The 27171-nt window shown below is 41.3% G+C and overlaps 1 protein-coding gene across 1 annotated transcript; it reads left to right on the top strand.

Moving 5' to 3' along the window:
• Positions 1 to 337: 337 nt before the first annotated feature.
• Positions 338 to 26910, top strand: LOC125303435 (cyclic nucleotide-gated cation channel beta-1-like). Its single transcript, XM_048257196.1, has 40 exons — positions 338 to 376; positions 526 to 561; positions 698 to 859; positions 1359 to 1419; positions 1551 to 1563; positions 1822 to 1873; positions 1979 to 2066; positions 2167 to 2192; positions 2285 to 2387; positions 3186 to 3210; positions 3298 to 3388; positions 3649 to 3827; positions 3955 to 4012; positions 4109 to 4184; positions 4280 to 4307; positions 9193 to 9475; positions 10239 to 10388; positions 15525 to 15584; positions 16882 to 17293; positions 17846 to 17879; positions 18141 to 18611; positions 18655 to 18906; positions 19041 to 19196; positions 19677 to 19731; positions 20420 to 20518; positions 20676 to 20830; positions 21001 to 21183; positions 21535 to 21743; positions 21874 to 21924; positions 22084 to 22170; positions 22309 to 22373; positions 22758 to 22880; positions 23571 to 23712; positions 23920 to 24079; positions 24171 to 24268; positions 24384 to 24467; positions 24555 to 24673; positions 24801 to 24947; positions 25103 to 25295; positions 25378 to 26910. The coding sequence occupies exons 3-40, from the start codon at positions 801 to 803 to the stop codon at positions 25582 to 25584; spliced, it is 4854 nt and encodes a 1617-aa protein (XP_048113153.1). The 5' UTR covers positions 338 to 376; positions 526 to 561; positions 698 to 800; the 3' UTR covers positions 25585 to 26910.
• Positions 26911 to 27171: the final 261 nt, after the last annotated feature.

A 27171-nucleotide genomic window follows, 5' to 3' on the forward strand; every position in this document is an offset into this window, starting at 1 on the left:
ATGAGCAACCGGGGGTGGGCTCTAATATCAATGTCATATACTGGATATACTTATTGCACTAATCAGATCACTAATATACTGTAAGTGACCTGACAAAAACAAAAGATATGAAGTGTTATATAGAAATATTTCAACAGCTGTTTTGTACAGAGATGCCACCTAAGATGACTATGGCCTTTGCTTAGAGGTTTGGGTGGCCCTCAGAACCTGTGGTATTGGCTGGGATGTTACTTGGCTAATCTCAAATGAATAGTCGTGTACCTCAGGTCTTAATCCTGTTAGTGGAGTCTTCTCTCATCTTAATCCACACAGTCCGCTGCTGCTCCCCCAGGGCTGAGTTAGTCCGACCAACATGCAACATCTCTGCTGATGACAGGTAATGTCGCCCCTCCAACTTATCGTGTTTATCTAATGAACTTTCTACAAATTATGGATTTAAAGTGCTCTGTAGATGTTGGTAGAAGTAGGTTTTTAAAAGTTAATATATCATGACCTTGTGAGCTGAATATATTTTTGGATTTGCAGTGAAGAACACTGAGAAATAGTGCAGTAGTGTACAAGGTATGATGTTCTGTTTGCACTGCTCCTCATGTCTCAGTCCCTTTGAAGGCTTCAGCACAATTGTTGTTTTGGGTCATTTCGAAGAAGCCACATACAGGTCTTATTTGCTTGTGTCTTGTTTTGATTCGTCTCACAGAAGCTGACAGTTAAAGACCTTGAGCTGGGAATACTGCGTTGTTTTCTCTGGACATGTGGGCTGCTACAGCAGGTTCATGTGAGACAGATAGAGAGTAGAAGAGATGGAGGCAAGAGGAGCAAAGGGCAGATGGGATGAGAGAGAGGGTACAAGAGAAATCAGGTGTGATTAGCAGGGTGTTGCTCATACACTTTGTCGTCTGTCTCTTGTGCCTATTGTTTGTGCATAAATATGTTGCCGTTGATTTAGATACCATGTGTTTGTTGTTGGCTATTATTTTGATGAAAGAAAAGGCATAGTGGTACATTGACTACGTACTCTGGTGCGTACTTGTGCTATAGTGTGTTCAGATGGCTGTCCCAGGACTAAAGGGCAATCCTTGAAAAGCCCCTCTTCTCAAGTCTAAGCAGTGACCTGCTTTTGTCTGAGAGGACTGACAGCTGATCTTTCAGCTGATGTTTGTCTCTTCTGTCTGTGTTGTTGTGGATTTCCCAACCATGCTTGTCTATTTAGGCACGTTGCCATTGTTCTGTAGAACAAGTCTAAGAATTAGCAATAGCATCCCATTCCATTCAGATGTTTGCAGCATGTCAGAGTGGCCTTTACGTGTCTGCATAGTGTTGGTATTTGGGTTGGTGACCCCTGCCCCCTTGTGTTTCAGGATGTTCAACTGGGTGGTGAAAGTGGTTCCACAGCCGCCAGAGTCTCTGGGTGAAGAGCAGGTAAACCTACCCTTCCACAACCATATCCTATCCACATCAATTGACCATTTGACCTATATCTTATTAATAGTTGTGTTCTGATGTGTAAATACCATCCTGATTATGACCTCAATCATGTTTTTTTTAATCAGGACAAGAAAGATGGTAATGCAACCCATTTTTACTAGTTGCTAAATTATGCATATTAGATTAGATAAGATTAGCTACATTTTAGTGAATAACAACTACAACAATAATGATAATAACCATAATAATAATAGGCTGTTGTAGTTGTGTAATAGTAGAAGTAGTAGTAGTTGTTGTAGTCCTGATGATGAGTGTCTTTATAATGTATTGTTGTTGAGATATCGACATTGCTGTCATTCACATAATAACATAATTCCCTTTTCAATGTTATAACAGCCAAGAAAACCCCCCTGCAACCCAAAGATGAGGACCAAAACTCACTTGATAGGTGTGTCCTTGGTTAAATCTGCAAGTTGTCTGTAAATTGTACAAACAATAGAATACAATACAACTATCACTATCATTCTGCATTTGTCAATCATTGTCTTCGTAGCAATGCCCAAAATGGGGTGCTGACCTGGCTGTCCAATGGCTTCGTCAGCGCTCTGCCCCAACCTGCCGGGGTGACCTCTGATGCCAAGGTACTCCCTCGTCACTCAATAACACTGACTGCCCCACACTCTATGGGTCATTTATGATCTCTAATAACTTGTTTCTTTATTGTCTGTCTCGGGCTCTCAGTCAATTGCTCCAGAGGATGATTCAAGGTAATGTAGGCTGAGATTTTGTTGTGAACATGAGTAGCTATATAAGCCACAATACACAGCTAAAAATATACAAATGTCCTTTTTGCATGCAGACAAGGTGGGGTGATTGGCTGGATCTCCCAGGGACTGGGGAAAGTCGTGCCACAGCCAGATGACAAGTACAAGGAGGACAACCTAACTGAAGATGTGACAGAGGTTAGAGCTCGTAATGATCTTATCAGCTCTATCACACAGTATGACATCTTAAACAATATATGGTACATGTATTAGATGTTTATTGCACATGCATACAAGTTAGTTATGTACCATTTCTGTGTTCCTCTTCTATTATTTGATCTTATACTTTTGGTGACTTCACTCTGCATTTTCACACTACAGCTAATTGCTGGTGTGGGGGTCTTGTATCCACATGGATAATACATGTGTATCATAAGTTTCATTCAACTCAAAGGTTCAGAAGAATAATGTAGGTTTCAAAGGTTCAGTGATAATGCAGAAATATGATGATGTTGCGATGTATTGGTGAATGATATCAGTATATGGAATGTATATGTATGGCAGGACAAGTTCAAAAACTGTGTGATGTGTATCATATGACTTCAGTATTTAATCTTTTGCCTTTCCCTATAAATTATGGCACCATCTGGTGATGAGGAAATGCATTGCTCTTTCTGATGTTCATCCTGTTGGGATTGTGGAGGCAATGTTGGGAAATTTTGCTAGTGGTTTGAGATTAGAGATTCATTTCTGGAATCGTTTAATGAAATAAATATATTTGGATGGATGGATGGATATATATCTATTTTAGTCAACCAGAATAAAACTAACAAAACAACATGACTAAACTGACAAGAAGAGAATTTCAGCGGAGATCTCAATTTAGAATGGAGGCTTAATCCACAGTAAATCGGCCCTAGGAATTACTTCAGTAAATGATGTCTAGCAGATTAATTGTTCTTTAATCTAACATATTGCATATCACCACTCCCCCAGATCTATGAGGCAAAGGACCTTCCAGGTATGTAATCACTGTTCAATGCATGCGTGTATGTCTTATTATCAGTAAAATGGCTTGCTGTAAACGCCTCGTCTTTGCTTTCTCTAGATGCTGAGCCACTGCCACACATACCAGTTGTGGAGCTTTTTTCTGATGATGAATCTGAAGTTGACAGCATCCCAATTCAGTTCCCTCCCAAGTAAGTAAACTTATGAGCAAACTCACCATTCTAGCACACCTCAAATCCAAAGGATGGGTTATTCACAAGTATCACCAACATCCGAATGTAGGACAATCCTATGGTTCTGTGAGCAAACAATAATTTCTCCCTTTTTCATGCTTCTTGGTTCAGTCCTATACATTTGAACTCTAGGCCTTTAATCTGTATTTACTATTATACCAATGCTCTATATTTAAGGCAAATGTCTACATGATGTGTGTGTCTCTTTGGCTGGATAGAGTGATTGACTGGTTAAAGAACAGTGTTGAGAATGCCATCCCTCAGCATCGGCCTGGCTTCTCGGAGCCTTCCTCAAGAAGGACAACACCCTGTTCTGAAAAAGGTACAGCGGCAGACTCACACCTGCTGGCTTACAGGCTATTCTCCACTCCACAAGGCCTTGGCTTTATTTGGGGAGGTAATGGAGGTATTTTTGTGAGTGGACCTATTTGTGTTAGCTGTACTGGTGTTAGTCAGTGCTCTCGCTGTGAGTGTGGTCAGGTGTTGGTGACCAGTGTCCATAAAAGTGTTTCATGTCCCCGTAGTTTACTCACCGCCTCCAGAGTCCATCACCAGTGCGAATGATGAGGAATCCAAAAACAAGTGAGTGTGATTTCATAGGCCTGTGTGTATGTATCTGTGAGTGGGTGTGCTCCTCATGAAGGACATGTTCTGAGACCAAATGTGTTTGTTGTGTAGTGTGGTCAGCTGGATCATGCAGGGCCTGGGCCGTATAGTGCCACAGCCAGCGCTGAAAGGCAAGGAGGAGAACGGAGTGAGTATGCCAGTGATGGCAAAGTCAAATATTTAACGAGTTTCATCCTGGATCCTCGAGTCCAACTGATTCTCTTTCTCTTTTGTTTTCTCCAGGAGAATGGTGACATTCTGGTGCAAAATGGTAAGTTAATTTTTCTTCCTCTCTCACACAGCATAACTGTAATTCGTTTCAGTCTAATTTCATTTGAAAGAGAGATAACTCTGTAGAAAACAGATCACTGCGTGAACACATTGACCCATAGGGTTACAGCAGGCTTTTCTGCCTCATCTCTCAGTAGTTCTCATGAGACGTTCATCTCTCAGTAGTTCTCATAAGACGCTCACGGTGTTGGTTCGTCAGACTCTAACTCCGTCCATCTCCTTCTGTTTCAGGGGGGAGAGCTCTGAGAGCCCCTTAAACAAAAGGAGAAAGAAGACTGAGGGACTGTCTGTACAAACCACACACGCTTGCATCCCTTACGTTACGGCCATTGTGCTTTTACGTCAGCATACCAGTTTTGCACATTTATTACGTTAAAAGATGTTCCAGCTCGAAGGAACGATCAGGCAGCTGACATTGATGTTCTTAAAATGAACTTTGTTGTATGGAGAAAACATTTATTTTTTCATGAGTTTGATATACTGTGAAATGTGACAGTGGCTGTCAGAACTGTTGTAATTATATAGTTTCACAGCTTGAAACTTTTAAATTTTAGAGTAAAAATGGGTTGTTTTCACAGCAGTGATCATCATTGTAGACATGTTCAACTCAAATAACTACTGGTAGTTGCACACTATGTGGTATTGTGTTTATTGCACTACATAATTTCAACAATTGTAAATGTGAGAAGAAAGAGATCTCTGAACAGGCCAAAATCAACCAAAGAATGTGGTACAAATCACAAACAATTCTGATATTATCAACATTTTGCTCTGGAAATGTGCTCAGAGTGCACCGTTTCTGTTGAGTAATGCGTATTTGTACATTATTTGATTAAATGACCATATTTGACACAACATTGCTGAATTATTTGTGATGTTGGGTCCCATTCTTTGGAATACTGGGCAGAATCAAATTGGGATATAAGTAAAGGGACAAATGACTCCCCTACGCTGATTGATCTGTTGCCTTCATACTCTAACGCCCATACCAGCACAAGCAACAAAACTCACTTGAAAGGATAACTCTCCAGTTTGCACAAGCTTTGTTGTTACAAGCTTATACAATGCAGTGGATGTGCTGTGGGTGTAATGACTAGATTTGCATAGTGTCGTGCATGCGATATGTTGACATAACGTATAATGTATACAATAAACTGATGAACTGAGTCATGTTGTGTTGTACATTGAGATATTTGACAGATTGTTTTAGACATTAAACTGACAAACAAAGTCTTATACAAAGCAATATAAGTCAGCAGAAGTTAACAAAAATATTAGACTGGCTTATGCCAAAATTGAAGAATTACAACCCTATTTTCCAAAAAAGTTGTAAATGTAGTAAAGTAAAAAGTAAAAAAAAAGTAAAATATAAATAAAAACTGAATTCTATTTGCAAATAATCTAAACCCTGTATTTAGTTGAGCATAGTGCAAAGACAACATATCAGTTGCTGAAACAGAATTTTTCTTTTTTGGAAAATATATGTTCATTTTGAATTTGATGCCGTCTGATAGCATATTTTTTACTACCATATTTCTCTGGAGACTCAGTCAGGATGATGGAAAATCAGGATCCATGCTTTTACTCTTTTCAATGAGGGGCCAGTGTCTATCAGGGGACAGGTACATGCAGAGGTGGAAAAAGTATGAAAATATTGTACTCAAGTAAAAGTACCAATACCTTGATGAAATATTACTCAAGTACAAGTTCAAATACCGATCTGAAAATGTACTCAAGTAAAAGTAAAAAGTAGTTAATTTAAAATCTACTTTAAGTAAAAGTTACTTAGTTACTTTTTTTTTTTTGGGGGGGTGGGTACCAGAACAACCAGTTTTACCAAAGACTTTCTAATGAGGAGATACAGCACTCAAAAAATCCTCCATAGTAATGTATGGGGTCATAGTAATGTATGGGGCCAAACGCCAATATGGCAGTTGTCTACACATCATATGTCTACACATATCACAACCCTTCCTTCGGCAAAACGTCGACATGTGACATTGAGCCAATCATGTGGTGTGCTGTGAAGACATCGTGCCAATAATCTGTTGTGATCTCGCTGCTGGAGCAAGATTGGTGTAGTGAAGCCTTACATACACATTTCTGCTGAAATAGATGCACGATAAGTGTTGCAATATGGCCGCCGAGGGCCGCAGTAGTTGATTTTCAAAGTTAGTTGCACTCATCCTTGGGTCGCTTTGCAGTGAACCATAATCCAGCACAACTGAAAAGCCCCTCACAGGAAGCTGAGGCAGGCAGGCCAATATTGAGTTGCAGAGAGTTTTTATATTTGGAAACGAGCAGAAGGTTCAGCAGATTAAAGGGCGTCGTACTGGGGGAAAGTGGGAAGTATAGGGCCCCAATGGAGGAGAGGGCCGTAAAAAGTGGAATACAGGGGCACAACATTTTCACCCAGGCATTAGTAATAACTCAGGTAATCCACACATAAAAATCCAAACAACTCCATAAGTAGAGTCATGTAATAAAGTGGAATAACAAAGGGGGAAAGTATTGAACACGCTAAGAAAAAGCACTAAGGCAAGGAAAGAGAAGGAACAAGCTGGAATCTGTATAGAGAGTAGTTATCCTTTCTATCTGTGCAAATTAATATAAGCTTGGTTAGTAGCCTAAATATTAATGGGCTAGGTTTTTCATTACCAAGGTGTCACACAAGAAACATTTCATGATGGATAAAAGCAAAAAGCTCTCCCAAGACCTTTGCAACCTTATTGTTGCAAAACATATCAATGAAACTGGTTACAAATGCATTTCAAAACATCAGAATCTTCCAGTAAGCAGCATGGGAGCCATTATCTGCAAGTGGAAGAAACATCACTGCATCATCAACCTGCCATGCACAGGAACCACTTTCGGAGAAAGCTCCAGAAAGACTTGAAGGCAGCCAATTCAATTAAATAGTTCTGAAGTAACTAAAGATCAGGATTCACAAGAGGGACCCCTGGAATCTGTTTAGAACAATGGGCCAAAATCACTAATAAGTTTTGTCATATAGGAAATGTCTTGAAGCTGCCTTTACAAATAAAGGCTTTTCCACAAAGAATTGAAGAAATTTCAGTAGGCACGAATACTTTTTTCCTGTGTCATTCCACTTTAATACATAAAACTCTTATGTTTGGATTTTTTATATGTGTGTTAATATAATGTGTGGTGAAAATTTCGAATAGACTCACTGGAAGTTTAGGCTAGTTACTGAAAAAATTAAGCGTTCAATACTTATTTCCACCATATATTTATTTTACCTGAATATTTTAACTTCCAAATTTTGTATACAAAACATAGTGAAAACTGTGTAAGGTCACTCTCACTCTCCCTTGCTTAAGAGCTAAATGGTTTAGTCCGCCTGCACGATTCATAAGGTAGTCTATCTTTTGTTTATTTAGTTGAGCATCGCTAGTAGTGGACCGCTAATTGTTTTGCTGCTGGTGCAATGTCTTTCTCCAAGAAAGCCAAGTCAGGTTACTAAAAACAAAGGCCAAAACAGGAAAAAGAGAGACATCAAAATGAGGGGAAACAACAACTGCTAATAAACTTCTTTCCAAAGAAAGGTGAGCACAAACGTCAAAACACGAAATCCCATGGTGTTTGCTTAAATATCTCCGCAATCATTAGTGCTAAAATGAACTGAGACAACCGATTGGAATAGTGGAAAATACACTTTCATAGGTTAGGCTAATCTGATGCATCTCGTGATCCAGCTCCATCACTTTCAGAAAGACTGCATGGCGCCAGCTTGAGTCACGTCCTGTTGTAGGCTACACGCTGATCATTATCACTAGGCTTGTGGTTTAGGGCGCGATTTTTTTTCTCTCCCTTTCCGTTTTCGTCAGTCTTAACTTTTTTTTTTTTACTCAAGTAACGGATGGGATTTTTGATGTAGCGAAGTACAATACTTCACTCAAAATGTAATCAAGTAAAATTTAAAATACCGATTTTATAAACTACTTAAAAAATACAAAATACACACAAAAACTACTCAATACAGTAACGTGAGTAAATGTATTTCGTTACTTTCCACCTCTGGGTACATGTTTGTGTCACCCCAAGCATGGGTTTCACCAGTATTCTCTGACTCAACAGAGAAATGACCTGAGCTTAAGTATGTGACAACAAAGAGAGGGGGCATGATTTAGAAAAAGCAGAGGGCTTATTCTCCTACACTTTAAATGGTAATGAGTTGTTTTGGGAATGCCATCAAGTCTGGTCACCTTCTATTGCCCTTTAATTACAACTACCCCCTTTCCTGGGAAGTTCTTCAGAGGCCTGGTCCCATACTGTTTTTACAAACATTGCCGTTTCACATCTGGTGATAGGCAAAAGCTCTCTAGACAGGCTTTCATTGAATTCTGACCACAACAAATACACACAGAGAATTATTCTGATTCACAATCCTGTCAGGTCTTAGAAAAGTTGGGATTGGGATATGTTTATCACTGTGTTTCTTCACTCCTTTTAACAACAGGTTGTAAATGTTTGGGAACTAATGAGACCAGTTGGAGTTTTGAGAATTAAATCTTACAGAACTGTAACCACACTGTAATACAATGACAGATTTAGATTTAATGATATGAAAGGACTTTATACCCAAATACACAAACATCAGAGCAGTGAGAGAGAGAGCAGAGAGAGAGAGAGAGAGAGAGAGAGAGCTGAACTCACCTTCTTATTTGAAAATGACCACAACCTTATGGGGAGGTGGGGGAAACAAAGCAACTTACATTCTTTGAAAGGTCTCAAGGTCAAACACCCCACTGAAGTCCAGAGACCAGGAACTCCTAAAATTAGAATAGCCATTGTGTCTTTAGAGTAATCTGAATATCAGTATTGACATGCAGGACTCTCCACAGCTTGGAGCCGTCCAGAACCTGAAGTAGCTCCAAAGGCTCAACCTCAGAAGGAGACCCTCCAGCCTGCCCCCAGAGTACCCTCAACTCACTCAGTAAGAGTAGCGCACTCTGCCCACGCTGAAGCAGGATGCCAGTCTACGCAGCTGGGACAGTCCAGCATCCTGGAGGTGTCTGAGCCTGTGCAGATGGAGGATGCCGAGACGCAGACAGGGAGATGGACGCCCTTCGTAGAGAACATCAAGAGGGAGGCCGAGCACGCAGCCATCATGTCGATGGAGGAACGGTTAGAGATGAAAAACACTGGTCTAACCATTCTGAAATTGCTCGATGGTGATTTAAGCCCCCAAAGTCGTCTTCCAGGCAGCACTGCCATGGTCGACTTAAAGGCACCTAATCTTAATACTAAACCTAACCCTAACCCTAACCTTAGCTCATGCCTTACCCTAGCACCTTCCAGGCAGCGCTGCCTTTAAGACAACGTTGGGGGCTTAAAACACCAAGAAACCTGATGCTCATGAATAGTCAATTGTTATTAAATTCATATAAATGACTTCTCTTGTCACAATAGCTGCCAAATTCTGCCAAAACAATTAACTATATGAACCTTTGAAATATGAACTATATGAACTAACTATATGAACCTTTGAAATATGAACTTATATGAACTAACAATTAACTATATGAACCTTATAATAAAAATAGCGGTTTGCCCTGTATTGTATGTTGTGGATAACACAAACTGCCACCATAGTACTGTAGGTAGATACAATTCAACCATACCATATCTATATGGGAAAAGTCTATAAAACTTGTCATGTACAATACTTCTGTGTATGTCTTGCATATATATTTCCCACTAAAATGGCATAATTTGCTTCAACATGGTAAGGTAAGTCTGTACAGTATATATGTTAACGAATGGTTATTGGATTGTTTTTTAGATTAAAAATGAAAACACACTTTTCCCGTAACCAACTAGGCCAGCCTGATGTTTGGGATAGCAGAGGAAGCACATGACCTGACTAATGTTCTCCGTGTCCCCCCAGCCTGCGTTTGGAGCGTCTGGAGACCACACGGCTGGCCGAGGAGGTTGCTCGTCACGCCGCTGAGATGACCATCAGGCAACTAGCAGAGGAGAAAGAGATGAGACTGGCTATGCCAACACAGCCCCAACTGGAGGAAGAACTGGAGCCAGAGTAAGTGGGGCTCTCCGACATCTCCCTGTCAAACTAAGCTCACAACGTACACACACACACACACATACACACACACACACACACACACACACACACACACAGATTGGAATGAATCAAACCAGCAACTACTGTCCAGATTGTCCAGGTATTTGGTTTTGGACTTGCAGCATCTGTCTGATGTAGTTGTGGGATGTGTGGGCTGCCTGCTGTCTCTCAGCCGTGTCCCTGTCACGCTCTGCACAGGTTACAGGTGCTGCAGCTGGAGGAGAGTGAGGGGGCAACCTCACAGAGTCTAATAACAGAGTAAGACTCCACGTGAAACTGACACAAGTTTTATCATACGAGTGCACTCTTCTCATATGATACTCTCCCTGTTCAGAATATCTAGTGCTATTGTGTACATACCAGAGCTGTAGTCAAGACCACGAGTACAACCTCGAGTCCAAGACAAGTCCAAGACCAGGACTAATCGAGACCAAGTCAGGATGAGTCAAAAGAGGTTTGAATCTAAGACAAGACCCAGTACAAAGTCATTCAAGTCAAAGTCAAGGCCAACTGATATAGCATTTTCACTTAAAAGCTGAGTTTTGGAAGGCATTTGATTGGCTAATAGGTGGCCAATGTCAATTCCCATCCATTATAGATGGATTTTGAACAGATTAAACATTGAACTGCTCACTGGTCACTTAATCAATGATTTTGTTTTTAAAGGAGGAGATCATTTAGAATAAAAAGTAAATATTTTTTTTAGCCCGCTGGACTCAGTCAAGACCAACTAGAATATTTGGCGAGACACAATGGCCCGAGACCAAGACAAGTCCAAGTCCAAATACCAGCGAGTCTAAGACAAGTCCAAGACCATAAAAAGAAACATCTCGAGTCCAAGACCACAGACTGTTCTGCTCCTGAAGTTTGGAGGCACAGCCCTGATGTACATTCTACAATGTACAGTAGCTCTTAATGAAGGTAAACTATCTGTAAAATGATTTTAACTGTACAGTCAGTTGGCAAAGAGACAGACCAGGTTTGAATCTAAGACAAGAAACAGTACAAAGTAATTCAAGTCAAAGTTGCAAGGCCAGGGCCAAAATGATGGAGACAAAGTGGGAGACCGAAACTGAAAAAAAAATGAATTCTTTACACCATACTTATTCTTATCGATGTACAATTTTTCTGTGATGCTAGAAACATTGTTTATCTGCTTCGTTTTACACTATTAGGTCATACTGATTACCCTGGAAAAACATTGAGTTCTTTACACTATTAGGTCATAGATTACACAATTTGAATTGTGCCCATAAAGATACTCTGGCCACGCAGCAATGATCCAAATTTCTTCTATCTCTCGAAATGAAAGGGGACCAATCAAATCGGTGTAGGCGGGACAAAGGCGAGCTACACTGATGACTGACACTGATGAATTGTTGTGATTGGTCGTAGCGTTATCCAACTGCGTGCAGTGAGAGTTTCAAATGCATGCTTGGTGCCGCCCCTCGAATTGGGCCATTTTCATTACTCGTGGCCAGACCCTTAATCTGAAAGATTCCAGGGTCTGGTTTACCAGGCTACATACTGATAGCATTTTCACTTAAAAGCTGAGTTTTGGAAGGCATTTGATTGGCTAATAGGTGGCCAATGTCAATTCCCATCCATTATAGATGGATTTTGAACAGATTAAACATTGAACTGCTCACTGGTCACTTAATCAATGATTTTGTTTTTAAAGGAGGAGATCATTTAGAATAAAAAGTAAATATTTTTTTTAGCCCGTTGGACTCGGTCAAGACCAACTAGAATATTTGGCGAGACACAATGGCCCGAGACAGAGACAAGTCCAAGTCCAAATACCAGCGAGTCTAAGACAAGTCCAAGTCCAAATGCCAGCGAGTCTAAGACAAGTCCAAGACCATAAAAAGAAACATCTCGAGTCCAAGACCACAGACTTGAGTACTACAGCCCTGGTACATACAGTACAGTAGCTCTGTTCTGCTCCTGAGTATGCATTGCTAGACATTTAGATGCAGATCAAAGTCTCAGATGTCAAGGTGAGCTGCTGATTATATTTGCCATGTCCCTGTCACGCTCTGCACAGGTTACAGGTGCTGCAGCTGGAGGAGAGTGAGGGGGCAACCTCACAGAGTCTAATAACAGAGTAAGACTCCACGTGAAACTGACACAAGTTTTATCATACGAGTGCACTCTTCTCATATGATACTCTCCCTATTCAGAATATCTAGTGCTATTGTGTACATACCAGAGCTGTAGTCAAGACCACGAGTACAACCTCGAGTCCAAGACAAGTCCAAGACCAGGACTAATCGAGACCAAGTCAGGATGAGTCAAAAGAGGTTTGAATCTAAGACAAGACCCAGTACAAAGTCATTCAAGTCAAAGTCAAGGCCAACTGATATAGCATTTTCACTTAAAACCTGAGTTATGGAAGGCATTTGATTGGCTAATAGGTGGCCAATGTCAATTCCCATCCATTATAGATGGATTTTGAACAGATTAAACATTGAACTGCTCATTGGTCACTTAATCAATGATTTTGTTTTTAAAGGAGGAGATCATTTAGAATAAAAAGTAAATATTTTTTTTAGCCCGTTGGACTCGGTCAAGACCAACTAGAATATTTGGCGAGACACAATGGCCCGAGACCAAGACAAGTCCAAGACCATAAAAAGAAACATCTCGAGTCCAAGACCATAAAAAGAAACATCTCGAGTCCAAGACCAGACTTGAGTACTACAGCCCTGATACAGTTGCTCTGTTCTGCTCCTGAAGTTTGGAGGCATCAGTAATGATGAGCAAAAACTTAATTGATGTTATGGACATTCTAAAATGTATTAAATTGATTGCCCTTTAACCCAAGGCAATATTCACAAATCTTAATGAAGGTAAACTATCTGTAAAATGATTTCAACTGTACAGCATTGTTGAGTTGGCAAAGAGACAGACCAGGGCAGTATGCATTGCTAGACATTTAGTTGCAGATCAAAGTCTCAGATGTCAAGGTGAGCTGCTGATTATATTTGCCATGTCCCTGTCACGCTCTGCACAGGTTACAGGTGCTGCAGCTGGAGGAGAGTGAGGGGGCAACCTCACAGAGTCTAATAACAGAGTAAGACTCCATGTGAAACCGACACAAGTTTTATCATATGAGTGCACTCTTCTCATATGATACTCTCCCTATTTAGAATATCTAGTGCTATTGTGTACATACCAGAGCTGATACTCTCCCTATCCACTATAGAATAAATGCACTGATCTAGCTCTCTTCTCATTTGGAAGTTTAAAGGCATCATAACAACAGACAAAAAGGTCTTCAATGTTACTTTAGTGCGCATTCTTAAAACTTGAGATTGGTTGTCTTTTAGTGTTGAGTTGGCAAAGAGACAGACCAGGGCAGTATGCATTGCTAGACATTTAGTTTCAGATCAAAGTCTCAGATGTCAAGGTGAGCTGCTGATTATATTTGCCATGTCCCTGTCACGCTCTGCACAGGTTACAGGTGCTGCAGCTGGAGGAGAGTGAGGGGGCAACCTCACAGAGTCTAATAACAGAGTAAGACTCCACGTGAAACTGACACAAGTTTTATCATATGAGTGCACTCTTCTCATATGATACTCTCCCTATTCAGAATATCTAGTGCTATTGTGTACATACAGTACCAGAGCTGTAGTCAAGACCACGAGTACAACCTCGAGTCCAAGACAAGTCCAAGACCAGGACTAATCGAGATCAAGTCAGGATGAGTCAAAAGAGGTTTGAATCTAAGACAAGAAACAGTACAAAGTAATTCAAGTCAAAGTCAAGGCCGAGGCCAAAATGATGGAGACAAAGTGGAGACCGAGAAGAAAAAAAAAGAATTCTTTACACCACTTACTTATCGATGTACAATTTTTCTGTGATGCTAGAAACATTGTTTATCTGCTTCGTTTTACACTATTAGAAACATTGTTTATCAATTTGAATTGTGCCCGCAAGATACTCTGGCCACGGTTTCCAAATTTCTTCTATCACTAAATTAGGCGGGACAAAGGTCATATGACTGATGATGAATTGTTGTGATTGGTCGAATTTCCAACTTATGCTTGGTGTCAAATTGGGCCATTTTCATTACTTCATGGAGTTTTGGAAGGCTACATTTGATTTTCACTAAAAGCTAGGTTTGATTGGCTAATGTCAATTCCCATCCATTATAGATGGATTTTGAACAGATTAAACATTGAACTGCTCACTGGTCACTTAATCAATGATTTTGTTTTTTAAGGAGGAGATCATTTAGAATAAAAAGTAAATATTTTTTTTAGCCCGTTGGACTCGGTCAAGACCAACTAGAATATTTGGAGAGACACAATGGCCTGAGACCAAGACAAGTCCAAGTCCAAATACCAGCGAGTCTAAGACAAGTCCAAGACCATAAAAAGAAACATCTCGAGTCCAAGACCAGACTTGAGTACTACAGCCCTGATACAGTAGCTCTGTTCTGCTCCTGAAGTTTGGAGGCATCAGTAATGATGAGCAAAAACTTAATTGATGTTATGGACATTCTAAAATGTATTAAATTGATTGCCCTTTAACCCAAAGCAATATTCACAAATCTTAATGAAGGTAAACTATCTGTAAAATGATTTCAACTGTACAGCATTGTTGAGTTGGCTAAGAGACAGACCAGGGCAGTATGCATTGCTAGACATTTAGTTGCAGATCAAAGTCTCAGATGTCAAGGTGAGCTGCTGATTATATTGGCCGTGTCCCTGTCACGCTCTGCACAGGTTACAGGTGCTGCAGCTGGAGGAGAGTGAGGGGGCAACCTCACAGAGTCTAATAACAGAGTAAGACTCCACGTGAAACTGACACAAGTTTTATCATACGAGTGCACTCTTCTCATATGATACTCTCTCCATGATGAATAGTCCTCCTCTACAATCTCTTACTGTAAGAGCTTTACTTTTACAATGTTGAGATTAAGGCTAGTCGGGGCTCCTGAATTAGGCATAGGCTCAGGAAATGCTGATAACGTTAAGTATTAGGATTCTTTTAGAAAAATAGTACAGCAGCACATGGACTACGGGGCTCTCCTGGCCTTGCCTAACCCCTTCCCTCATGTCCCTCATGTCACGCTCTGCACAGGTTACAGGTGCTGCACCAGGAGGAGAGTGAGGTGCAGTTCACAGAAAATGTTATCACAGAGTAAGAATCCATGTCTGTGCAACTGGTTGGTTAGCTGCCCATATTAAAGAGATCCAGGGTTGTTCTCAAACATCAGCAAGTATATCATTTGGATGCTTTGAATACATTTTGCAGTCAATCAAGCATCTTTTATTTTATATTTACAATATGGTGTAATTTAAATAATCTTTAATATGGGTGGCCCTAATTTCACTAGCTGTGTAATGATTCCATTATTTATTTATTTTTAAATTTCCATTCATCTTTCATGATGAATGTATCACTAGTATTTTACTGCTTGTAATTGTTCCATTCGGTGTGTGTTTCAAATGACCATTAAAGCTACAGAATACAGTTCCCAGGTAATCAAGGGAGAGGCATCCAATCATGTTCTTTAAAGAGATGTCATGACAAATCAATCCATGAGCTTTTTCTGGCTTTCTGAGCCCATGCCAAACGTCTGTAGCTTTAATGGCAGGTTGTCATTGTGTTCCACTCTGCTGCTATTTCACTGGACTGGAACAGTAATTGTTTTAATAACTGAATTTTAAAAACGGGACTGAACCACTCACCACTGATTACTCATAGTTGGTCTGTAGTCCGAGTGAACACAGAGCTTGGGGTGGGGGGTTAGGATGTCTTCAAATAACCATCATGAATTTAAAGCACTTTAAAAGGGAATCTTTGTAATGTTGCCCAGGCTGTTCAATGAGCCTGACTTCCAAAACTGCCATGGAGCACACAAACAAACTGATGTTTGAACAAACCGATGAAACATAAAATCATGACTGAATCATTGAATTGTGTCCTTGGACTCAACCGTAGCAAGCCACAAGCTCTCTCCTGAATCACTCTGAGCTTTTCGCCATGAGAGATTCATAGCCCCTAATTAATTTTGCAGCCATGGCAACATGTTACTCATCATAGCAACTGCATCACCATCATAGTTACCACGGATTCCCTCTTGACGGTTGCCTTAGTTACTAATCGTGCCTCAGGTCGTATTTGTCTGGTTTGGCTGTTGAAGGAAGGTGCAGGTAAGATCCTGTGAGTATTTTGTTATTTAGTTATCTACTATTTTTAATCAAATGTAGCTTCCCTGTTTAAATAATGTACAATGTTATGTACAACATAGCTTTTTTAAAGATTGCAGGGCATGTTATTCACATAACTGATTCTGATTTCTGTATGTGTTCTGAATTCAGTTTTGTAAGTTCTCCTTCAGGCTCCACCTGTTGCTCTTTATTTATCCAATGAGGATTTCATGTTTATGAGGTGATATATTCACGTTGACATGGTTGTATTCCTTTTCCTGTAGGTGCCAGGAAGTGTGCTACGTTGAAGAATTTCAACAAATAGAGGAGGAGCTAGAGGAAGTGATAGAACCCCCACCTGAACCAAAGCAGTCCGTAGAGCAGGCCGAGGATGTTCCATCACGTAGTGGCCAGGCCTCCCCTCAGCAGGAGGAGCTAGAGCCAGAGGAGCAACCAGAGGAGGAGGAGCCTTCAGCTCAGACACAGGAAGTCCCCTCACCTGTCAAAGTCGCGTCTCCTGTCCGATCCCCATCGCCTGAGCAGGAGCCTGACCCAGAGCAGGAGAAGAACGCTGAGCAGGCAGCACCAGAGTCCGGTCCAGTAACAGAGCAGCCACAGGCAGCACCAGAGTCCGGTCCAGTAACAGAGCAGCCACAGGCAGCAGCGGCCACCTCCTCTCCTCAGACCATCACTCAGGTAGGACACACTGCAGCCTGACAGATCCAGCCCAACTCAGCGCAAGTGCATCTCACTGCCATAATGGTTCTTTTCTACTCACCGTCCTTGTGTTTCCAGGAAGTAGTTTTAGCCTGTGAATTTTTTTAAATAAGATATCTACTTTTTATTCAGATACCGATTTTGTGGTCCTAGTCTATGTAAAGATCCAATCAGCTGCTATGGCATACTGATCCTGCTGATCTTTGTAATGTGTGTTTGTAATATGTGTTTATAATGTGTGTTTGTAATGTGTGTTTGTGTTTATAATGTGTGTTTGTAATGTGTGTTTGTAATATGTGTTTGTAATGTGTGTTTGTAATGTGTGTTTGTAATGTGTGTTTGTAATGTGTGTTTGTAATGTGTGTTTGTAATATGTGTTTATAATGTGTGTTTGTAATGTGTGTTTGTAATATGTGTTTATAATGTGTGTTTGTAATGTGTGTTTGTAATGTGTGTTTATAATGTGTGTTTATAATGTGTGTTTGTAATGTGTGTTTGTAATATGTGTTTGTAATGTGTGTTTGTGTGCAGGAGGACGCACCTGTGGGGGAGGAGGAAGCTGGTGGTGAGGACTTATTCCTTACATGTCATTACAGGCTCTGCCACAGGGTTCAGAGAGTCAAATGCAATGATGACTTTGACACTTTGACTTTGATTTTCTAATAACAAGGTTAATTGATTAAATGCTGTAATGTCACACATTCTTTAAAATGGTGCTGTGCTAAGTGATGTGTTCTGCTGCAGTGTGACTGCCTCTCTAGTGTGTTTGGAGAGCTCAGATGACTTTCACATGATGGCCTCTTGACTCCGCATGCTCTTCTTTCAGTGTCCGTGTTCTGTGACACACTGAGGAGCTTTCTGGTGCACGTCCCTTATGGAGCGCAGTGTCTCAGCAGAGTGGAGCAGCTGATGCAGGAGAACAACATCACTCCTCCGACGCTGCCCCACATCCCCTGCTCTGTGGCGGAGCTGCAGCAACAGCTGACCAAGCAGTGTCCTGGCGCCCAGCAGCTCTCGCAGGAGCTCTCCGAGCTGCCCCACAATCTGTCCCATCAGGTCTCCCAGCTCCAGCAGCTGCCCCAGCAGTGCTCCCAGCAGGTCTCTCAGGCCACTCAACGGGTCACTCAACGGGTCACTCAGCTGACCCAACGGGTCTCCAACCTGCCTCAGCAGATATCTACTTTACCACAGCAGATTCCCACTCTGCCGCCACAGCTGACCAACATATCCCAGCAACTCTCCAGCCTGACCCAGACGCTGTCCAGTCTGCCGGCACAGGCCTCCTCCTTGTCACAGCGTGCCCAACAATACTACTCGAATGTGGCCAACCGCCTGAACAGCCTTAAGCCCCAGTAGGATGCCTAAACAACAGCAGCAGCAGACGCGAGATGTGGAGCTGGACAGGCTTGTCCGCCAGTCCCCCCTCCACCACCCACGCACCCCCTCCCCCTCGTCCCCCAGTAGTGCCCTTGAGTTGCCCAACATCCCCTCCTACCATCGGCTACCCCCTATTGCCCTCCCTAGGCAGCTATCCGGAGTGTCCAACCCTGCCTTCCATATTGAGGATGACCTTACCTCAGCACACCACTCAGGTGACTTAAATGTTCACTACGGTGCTGCCCTGCATTGTTTTACAGCTGTTGAGTCATTCACATTTGGTTCAGAAATGTGTGTAGGTATCCCACACCAGAGTAAGTAACAGATTGCTCCTCTCGTTTTACCCTAGAGAGTTCTAGGCTTAGTTTGCACCCTGCTGTCAATGTTGAAGATGTAGATTCAGAAGGAGTGCTGGCCAACCGATCTCACAGCATGCCCCGAGTGGTCAACCACCAGGGCCCAAACCTGAAAACTCTTACAGTGCCTGGACCCTCCAAAACTAACCACTCAAGGTAAGCTTTAATTACATACAATACAATCAAATGCAGAGTATTCAAATTAAACGTTAAACCATTAAACTATAAAGTTAATGCATTAATCACAACTTCAGTCTTAAATGAAATCCTTTTCTGCAAGTCATTTAAACACCTAGAAGACAGAGGAGTCACAGTCGCGGAGCAGCTTGCTGCTTGCAATGCTAAAATGTTATGGAAACTGTGCTTGTTTGTCCATGCATATATCATATGATTTTATTGCTTGTGGCTCTGAAATATTATTTCACTATTCACTTGATCAGTAAAACTTGTTTTCCCCACTGCACATCAATTTAGTTTTATACTTTGATAGTTTTACTTTTATTTTGCTTAACAGATCTTTTTAGTCGCATGACTGCTTTTTCTGATTATTTTTTCCTTCTTTTTCTTCATCTAACAAAAACTCACATGACCAACATTGCATACACATAAATGCAACCACACTTTACTATGGTGGTGCACTGTGTTGGGCAGAGAGAGGAAGCAGCACAATATCTGGAATAAAATGTAAGACCTTTTCCTGTTGGTCAGAATTCATCAGCCAGTCATTTCCCATTATGTCGAAATCTGCTTCTCATAAAGCTTCATCAGTTTCAGTGTGTTTGTACTGTCTCCCTGGGATGGAAGAGCTAGCTGAAAGTGTAAGGGGGAGAATATGGAGGATGGGTGAGTGGGCTCAAGGCTGCAATTGAGGCGGAGATCACCATTTTAATCTTTCCCACTGAAACCTTCCCATTTGGACACAGCTTATTCAGGGTTCAAATGTTTCCTATAAAACACTTAATATGAAGTATGGAAAAGGCCTGTATGCCTAAAATTATTTTGGTGGATTGCTGATTGCTAATAGCAAACTAAATGGTCATGATGTCATCATCATGTTACATCATCAGCCACAGGTAGGTTACTGATTTCACTTTGGCCTACTATTGGCAAAGTCAAAACTGTATTTCCATACTTTGATCTTAATGTTCAACTGTATGGCTTAGGAAAGTCACAGACAGCAAATACCAAGAACCTTTCCCCTCCCCCTGTTCTGCATGACTGGCTGTCTGCACATTTTTGTTGTTTGTTGTTCATCAAACAGTTCAAATCATAAATCTTTTGCATCTGTCCTGGCAAAATGAACACCCATAACATCACTAGCCTGACTTGTGTATAAGATAATGTGCTGAAACACTGCTCTCAATCTATTCAGAAAAAAGCTCTACTCTCAAGACAATGAGGATGAAGACAAGAGAGAGACAGCTGTCCATGCATGGCCCAGTCAGAGCAGCCTGCTCAGTGTGGACGAAGGGTTAGTGAATGGCACTTTCTACCATTTCACATGGTTTTACTCAGGCAAAAACAAGACTTCTAAAGGGCCATTTCAAAGCCTATATGCATGCTATGCAGATGCAGTTGTAAACACCAGGCCAATGTATGCATGAGCCTCCTGCTTTGTTTGCCCTCAGGTTAAAAGAGCGACCAGCCTCCTCTGCCAGCCAGACCAGCACTGTGGTTAATGAGCGCTTGCAGGAGCTGGTGAAGCTGTTCAAAGAGAGAACCGAGCGTGCTAAGGAGAAGCTCATTGACCCGGATGACTCGGATGAAGATACACCTCCTGCGTGTGAGTATGACAACAGAAGAGGCCAACACAAACTATGAGGAGCATGATTCCGTAACTCCAGCAGCATCTCTCTGTTCCCTTTGATATTCCCACATATGTTCTGCACCACTGATTTTTAGCCTCTGTCGTGGCCTACAGTCTGATGCTCAGGGCTCTGTGTCTGTCTCCAGCCCCTGCCAAAGCTGCTGCTGCGGCTCCTCCAGAGAAGAAGGACGAGGCACCTCCACCCCCACCACCACAGGAGGAGCAGGAGGAGCAGGAGACCGCTCAGCCTTGCTGCAAAGGGAGGCTGGCATCTTGCTGCACAAGACTGCTGCAGTACCGATTCCCAATCAGCATCGACCCCTTCACGAGTGAGTGGGCTCCTCAGCAGGGTTGGCTAGACTGTCTCCTTCAACTTTTCTTGCTCTATGCCAAGCGCTCCCTTGATATAAATATTAACTAACAGGAAGTTCATTAACTAACATTAAGTTAGTTAATCAGTACAATTAAGTGAACTTTAGAAGAAATAAGCCATATTAAATTCAAATGAATGCCGTTTATTATTGACTAAACATTCAGATGATTGTAGACCCTTACCTCTACTATTTGTCAGTAAAGAAACTTTTTTTACAGTCACCACTACCTCTCTGCCCCCTACTGAGGATGAGGGTAATAATTGGGATCTAGCTGGCTAACTGTTGTACCATGTTTTCTTTCCATAGATCTGGTATATGTCCTGTGGCTGCTCTTTGTGACTTTGGCGTGGAACTGGAATATGTGGCTGATCCCGGTCCGCTGGGCTTTCCCCTATCAGACGCCAGATAACATCTACCTGTGGTTGGTAACAGACTACCTGTGTGACACCATCTACATCCTGGACATCTTAGTCTTTCAACCCCGGCTACAGTTTATACGTGGCGGAGACATAGTGGTAAGAGAGAAGTTTTATGGTGTAATAATACAGAATGAAAGCAGATGTACTACCATAGAGAGAATGTGGGCCGATTATATGATGCAGCATACAGTATGGGCACACAAGCTATCTCCTCTTTTTTCTGTAGTGTGATAAAACAGAGATGCGGAAGAACTACATGAAAACCTATCGGTTCAAGGTAAAAACTCTTACACCATGCCAAGCTATTTTTCTCTGCTTCTGAGGCACACTTGCAATTTGATGAAACTTAACTTAAGTAACTTATGTAATTCATGTAAGAACTATAATTAATAGTATGTAATATCATACTCATCTACTCTAATACTCTCTGTTACAGATGGATGTCATTAGCCTCCTGCCCCTTGAGTTATTCTACTTCAAAACTGGTATCAATCCTCTGTTACGTTTCCCCCGACTACTGAAGGCAAGTCACACATTTTATTAACCGTTAAGGAAAAGAACCAGATTCACCTTTATACTATATATACTACATATACCTGAGTACTATATACTCCAGAATGTAGGTGACCCCTCACACCACCTCTCCACCTTTTCTCTCCAGATCATGTCTTTCTTTGAGTTCAACGAACGTCTAGAGGCTATCTTGACCAAACCTTACTTTTACAGGTAAACACAGTCACAGTCACAAAACACTGAGTTTAATCTTGCAATTCTGGCATGTTTGGCCATCAGTAAAACGTATACATAGAAGACACTATTCTGGAATATAGATCCAGTGTATCCAGATATAGATATATATCCAGTGATATATATAGATCATATATCCAGTGTTTGTACTGTTTTGTAGGTAAACACATACATGGATATTTGTGGGTGATTAGACTGGTCTCTTTTTGTGTGTATACATTTTATTCTGACATGTTTGTGGTAATTTGTTTCTTAACTACCACTACCATCATACTAAAATAAATTCATTAGCTAAAGTAAAAGTAAACATTTCAGTCATGAAGACCTTGAGAGAGATGTGCATTTGGGAATGTGTCTTTTTAGAGTCATCCGCACCACTACATATTTGCTGTACTCGTTGCACTGCAACGCCTGCCTGTTCTACTGGGGCTCTGCTTACGAGGGCCTCGGCTCCACCCAGTGGGTGTATGATGGGAAGGGAAACAGGTGTGTAAACCTTCATAAGCAAAAATTACATCATGTGACATTTTGACGAAACTGTGCTCAAACTAACAGGTCAAAAGTAATCATGACAGTTAATGTCCAGTAACAGTGTCTTATTGACCATTACCACCAACAACTGACTGACTGCCATGATGTTTGATGCTATCCACACTATGTAAAACACACCATTGTGGTATAACAATTACTGATAATAGAAACATAACACTGTAATACAAATAGTACGTAGAGTTATAGTCAGGGGTGTAGTGCTAAAATAAGAGGTGGGTAAACTCTGAATGCTGTGATCTCGGTGAGGTGGACTGCGCCATGCGGTATTGGATTTTTAAAAAAGGCATTCAGAACATGTTTGATGATGGTGGAGGTTATTGTCCAATGTTTATAACAATACCAGTGGTATTAAACGGTTCTTAGAGTGTTGATGAGTGTACATATTGTGAATGTGGACAATACAGTGTGATTTTTGAATGTTGCAATTGGTGGATAAACTCGTTTGAGAGGTGGATAAACTCTAATAAGAGGTGGATTAACTCTATTTCTGACATTTCAGAGGTGGATAAACTGTGTTTACTTGCGTTTAGCCTCCACTACATCCCTGGTCATAGTCACTAATGGCAGTATAAGGTATCTGTCATCACATGTTTTGACAATGTTGGCATCCTTTGTATATTTCAGCTACATTCGCTGCTACTACTTTGCAGTGAAGACTCTGATCACTATTGGTGGACTGCCAGACCCCACAAATCTTTTTGAGATTGTGTTTCAGCTCATCAATTACTTTGTTGGGGTTTTTGTGTTCTCCATCATGATTGGGCAGGTGTGTCAATTGTTATATTTACTTGATTGAGAAAATGCATTACATATTTAGATAGCTTGATCACATCCAAAAATGTTCACCTCTATAAACGAATTATTATTTTATTGATCACAGCTAGATCACAAAAATCTAGTGATGCCTATTATGTTGGTCTTTAATAAGTGAGATGGTGTGTGAGAATGTCTTTGTTTGCTGTTGTGCCATTAGATGAGGGATGTGGTGGGGGCAGCGACAGCAGGGAAAACCTACTACAGATCCTGCATGGACAACACAGTGAAATACATGGGTGCGTACCGTATACCCAAAGAGGTCCAGAACCGTGTAAAGACCTGGTATGAGTACACGTGGCAGTCTCAAGGAATGCTCGGTAAGGCTTGGTGATTTATGTGGCTCTAGTTATCCACTACAGATGGCATAATTCAAACGGTTTCAACTCTTTTTCTCTGACGTCCATTCAGATGAACAAGAGCTACTCGTCCAGTTACCTGACAAGATGAGACTGGACATCGCTGTGGATGTCAACTATTCCATTGTCAGTAAAGTTGCTCTTTTCCAGGTGAGACTAATTATTATCACACTATTTAGTACTGCTGTATCAACCTTACATGGGACTGGTTTTTATTCCTACCTGCCACTGATGATGTGCATGTTTTTGTTGTTGTTGTGTTCAGGGTTGTGACCGCCAGATGATCTTTGACATGCTGAAGAGCCTCAGATCTGTTGTCTACTTGCCAGGGGACTATGTGTGTAAAAAGGTGATGACATCTCAGGTCAGATGCTGAAATTCTGGTAGTTGTCTATTATATGCTATGTTAGACGTATCTCTTACCTGCCCCTGTTAGGGAGAAGTGGGTCGAGAGATGTACATCATCAAAGCTGGGGAGGTGCAGGTTGTTGGTGGTCCAGATGGGAAGACAGTCTTTGTCACTCTGAAAGCAGGCTCTGTGTTTGGGGAGATCAGGTGAATATGTGCATTAGGAGGAGCATGTGCTCTAAGCTCATTCACAGTCCATAGGGTGGGTATTGGTTGTAGTGTTAATTTCTTCATACTTTTCCCCATTGTTTTGGAAATGTTTTTTCCCATCTAGTTTACTGGCAATAGGTGGAGGGAACCGGCGTACAGCTAATGTCGTTGCTCATGGTTTCGCTAATCTCTTCATTTTGGACAAAAAGGACCTTAATGAGATTCTGGTGCATTACCCTGAATCTCAGAAGTTGCTTCGTAGAAAAGCCAAGTAAGTGATTCACAAGTTACAACAGGTCTGATACACCAGTCTGAGAGATTCATATGCAATACTGTGCAATGATGAACCTTTTAATAATTAATCTATGTGTGTTTGAGCTTGTCCTGGAATGTGGGAATAATTGGATACTGCGCTGTTAATCACAGGAAGATGCTGGCCAAAGACAAAAAGCCTGATGCAAAGAAGGAAGAAATAAAAGAGAGAGCCCAGGTCATCCCTCCGCGAGCTGAAACGCCCAAACTGTTGAAAGCTGCTCTTGAGATGACTGAGAAATCAGGCCTCAAAGGTGCACTTTCCAAACTGAAAGAGAAGGCATATAAGTCCAACGTATCACTTCAGGTGCCAAAATATAACTAGTAGATTCTAATAAAATAATCCACCAAACACTGTTGCTGTATACTCATTTCTCATTATTTTACAGCCATCGCTGGCATCGACTCTCCTGACCCCCTCCCCCACCCCAGGGCAGCCTCCGGAACAAGAGCCTGATATCCTGTCTCAAAACTCAGACAGCTCCACAGCCAGTCGCAGGACAGGGACATGTGAAAGAGAGAGTGCTATCTCTTCCCAAGAGAGAGAGGGTGTGCAAGAGGACAAAGAGAACAAAGGGAAGGAGGAAGAAGGATGAGATAATTGGACTTGCCAGGAAATCATCCCTCCTTTGATCCAAAGACATAATCCTCTCCTCTCTCCTCCACAGAATGGTGACGTCAACGTACAAGTTTCTAAGGACAACACTGTCTTGTACTTTTGTCTGAGTAATGGCCTCCTTCATAAAACAGAGATATGGCTTCATGTCGTTGGGTCTCAAGATATTCCCTGAAATGATAATGATTACCTGTAGTGCAATGTTTACAGTACTGAACTGAAAATATTTCTATCAAACAGAATAATCCAAGGCAGAGATGTTGTTGTGTGTTAAGCTACATGGCCCTGCCATCTCCACATTCCTTATTGTGTCTGCTCTTGCTGTTGAACAAATGCCTTAACTTGAACCATATATATCTAGACTGTCATCGTAGTAAGCTGCTTCTTTGCTCTCCACTCCCCCACTCTTTTCAATTCTCCCCTTCCTTTTCACCATTACAGAGGCACACGCACACCATTCTATTTATTGTGGTGTGTTAGCTGTGAGGGAGAATGCTTAAGAAGTTTTAGACACTTTAATGCAGTTGTGTAGTTAGATAGTGAGAAACGTGGCAAGGAGTGACAGTGTAAATAAAACACAATATGCTTCTCCCACACAACCAGATGTTGATGCAAATGTTATGTAGAATGATGAACCCTGAAGGGTGTTACAGAATGCAATACGATACCTCAGTCAATTGCCTTTTTATTTATGGAGGTTTTGTAGTCTTTGGTTTTGTTTTTGCCATTTTTCCTAGGAACTGATTTTAATAAATAACTAAAATCTCATTCTTTTTTTAACTTATGGACATTGTTTTCTCTTACATTAGGCCATGTGCTTGGTGTACATCACTTCCAGTACAGATTTTATACTAGGCTTACACGTTTACAAATGTATCAAATAGGCCTATGTATAAAGAGAGACATTTTACTCTCTTGGTTTATGTTATTTTAGGATGAGCAAATGGTTTAATAATAAACCAAACAGGTGGGTGATGTGCCCAGGTGGGTGATGTGCCCATGTGATGTATAGTTGGCTGCTGAATGTTTTTGTTTGTTTGTTTGTTTATTTATTCCTCCTTATGTAGGTTTATTTGGTTTCTTTGGTGTATTTTTGGCCATGTTCCTGGATCTCACCATAGGCCTGAGTCATTTCACTAATTTCCTATGTAAAACAAGTTATGAAGGCCATTTAAGCCTATAGCCTATAGATGGAGGATGTCTCAACAGCAAATCACAAGGCAACAATTCCTAAAGCCTGAGTTGAAAAAGTATGATTGTTTATCGTTAAATTGTTGAATTTCCTTTAATAAACATCATCTGATAACATGTGCCAGTGAGTTTTATGACATTTAATCTTATAACAGATATGCCTAATCTAGGCCTGAAGGCCTAGCCCTTACGTTACCCTCTACAGCAAGGATCTATTCTAGACAGGCCTAAGGCCCCCCCAGATGTTTTGGGCTGGAAGTGAGAAAAAGTAGGCTAGATATTCACATCCAGTTGTCATGGACTATGTGTAGGCTAAGCGATATCTCTAGTCATGGACTATGTGTAGGCTAATAACTAAGCGATATCTCTAGTCATG

Source organism: Alosa alosa, chromosome 11, assembly GCF_017589495.1.
Source record: "Alosa alosa isolate M-15738 ecotype Scorff River chromosome 11, AALO_Geno_1.1, whole genome shotgun sequence".
Lineage (NCBI taxonomy): Eukaryota > Metazoa > Chordata > Actinopteri > Clupeiformes > Clupeidae > Alosa > Alosa alosa.

Bases quoted from the DNA above. Each gene is read 5' to 3' on its own strand.
- LOC125303435 (XM_048257196.1), top strand. From the start codon at position 801: ATGGAGGCAAGAGGAGCAAAGGGCAGATGGGATGAGAGAGAGGGTACA. The intron at 860-1,358 runs GTGTGATTAGCA...CTTGTGTTTCAG, and splicing joins GAGGGTACAAGAGAAATCAG to GATGTTCAACTGGGTGGTGA. The intron at 4,185-4,279 runs GTGAGTATGCCA...TGTTTTCTCCAG, and splicing joins AAGGCAAGGAGGAGAACGGA to GAGAATGGTGACATTCTGGT.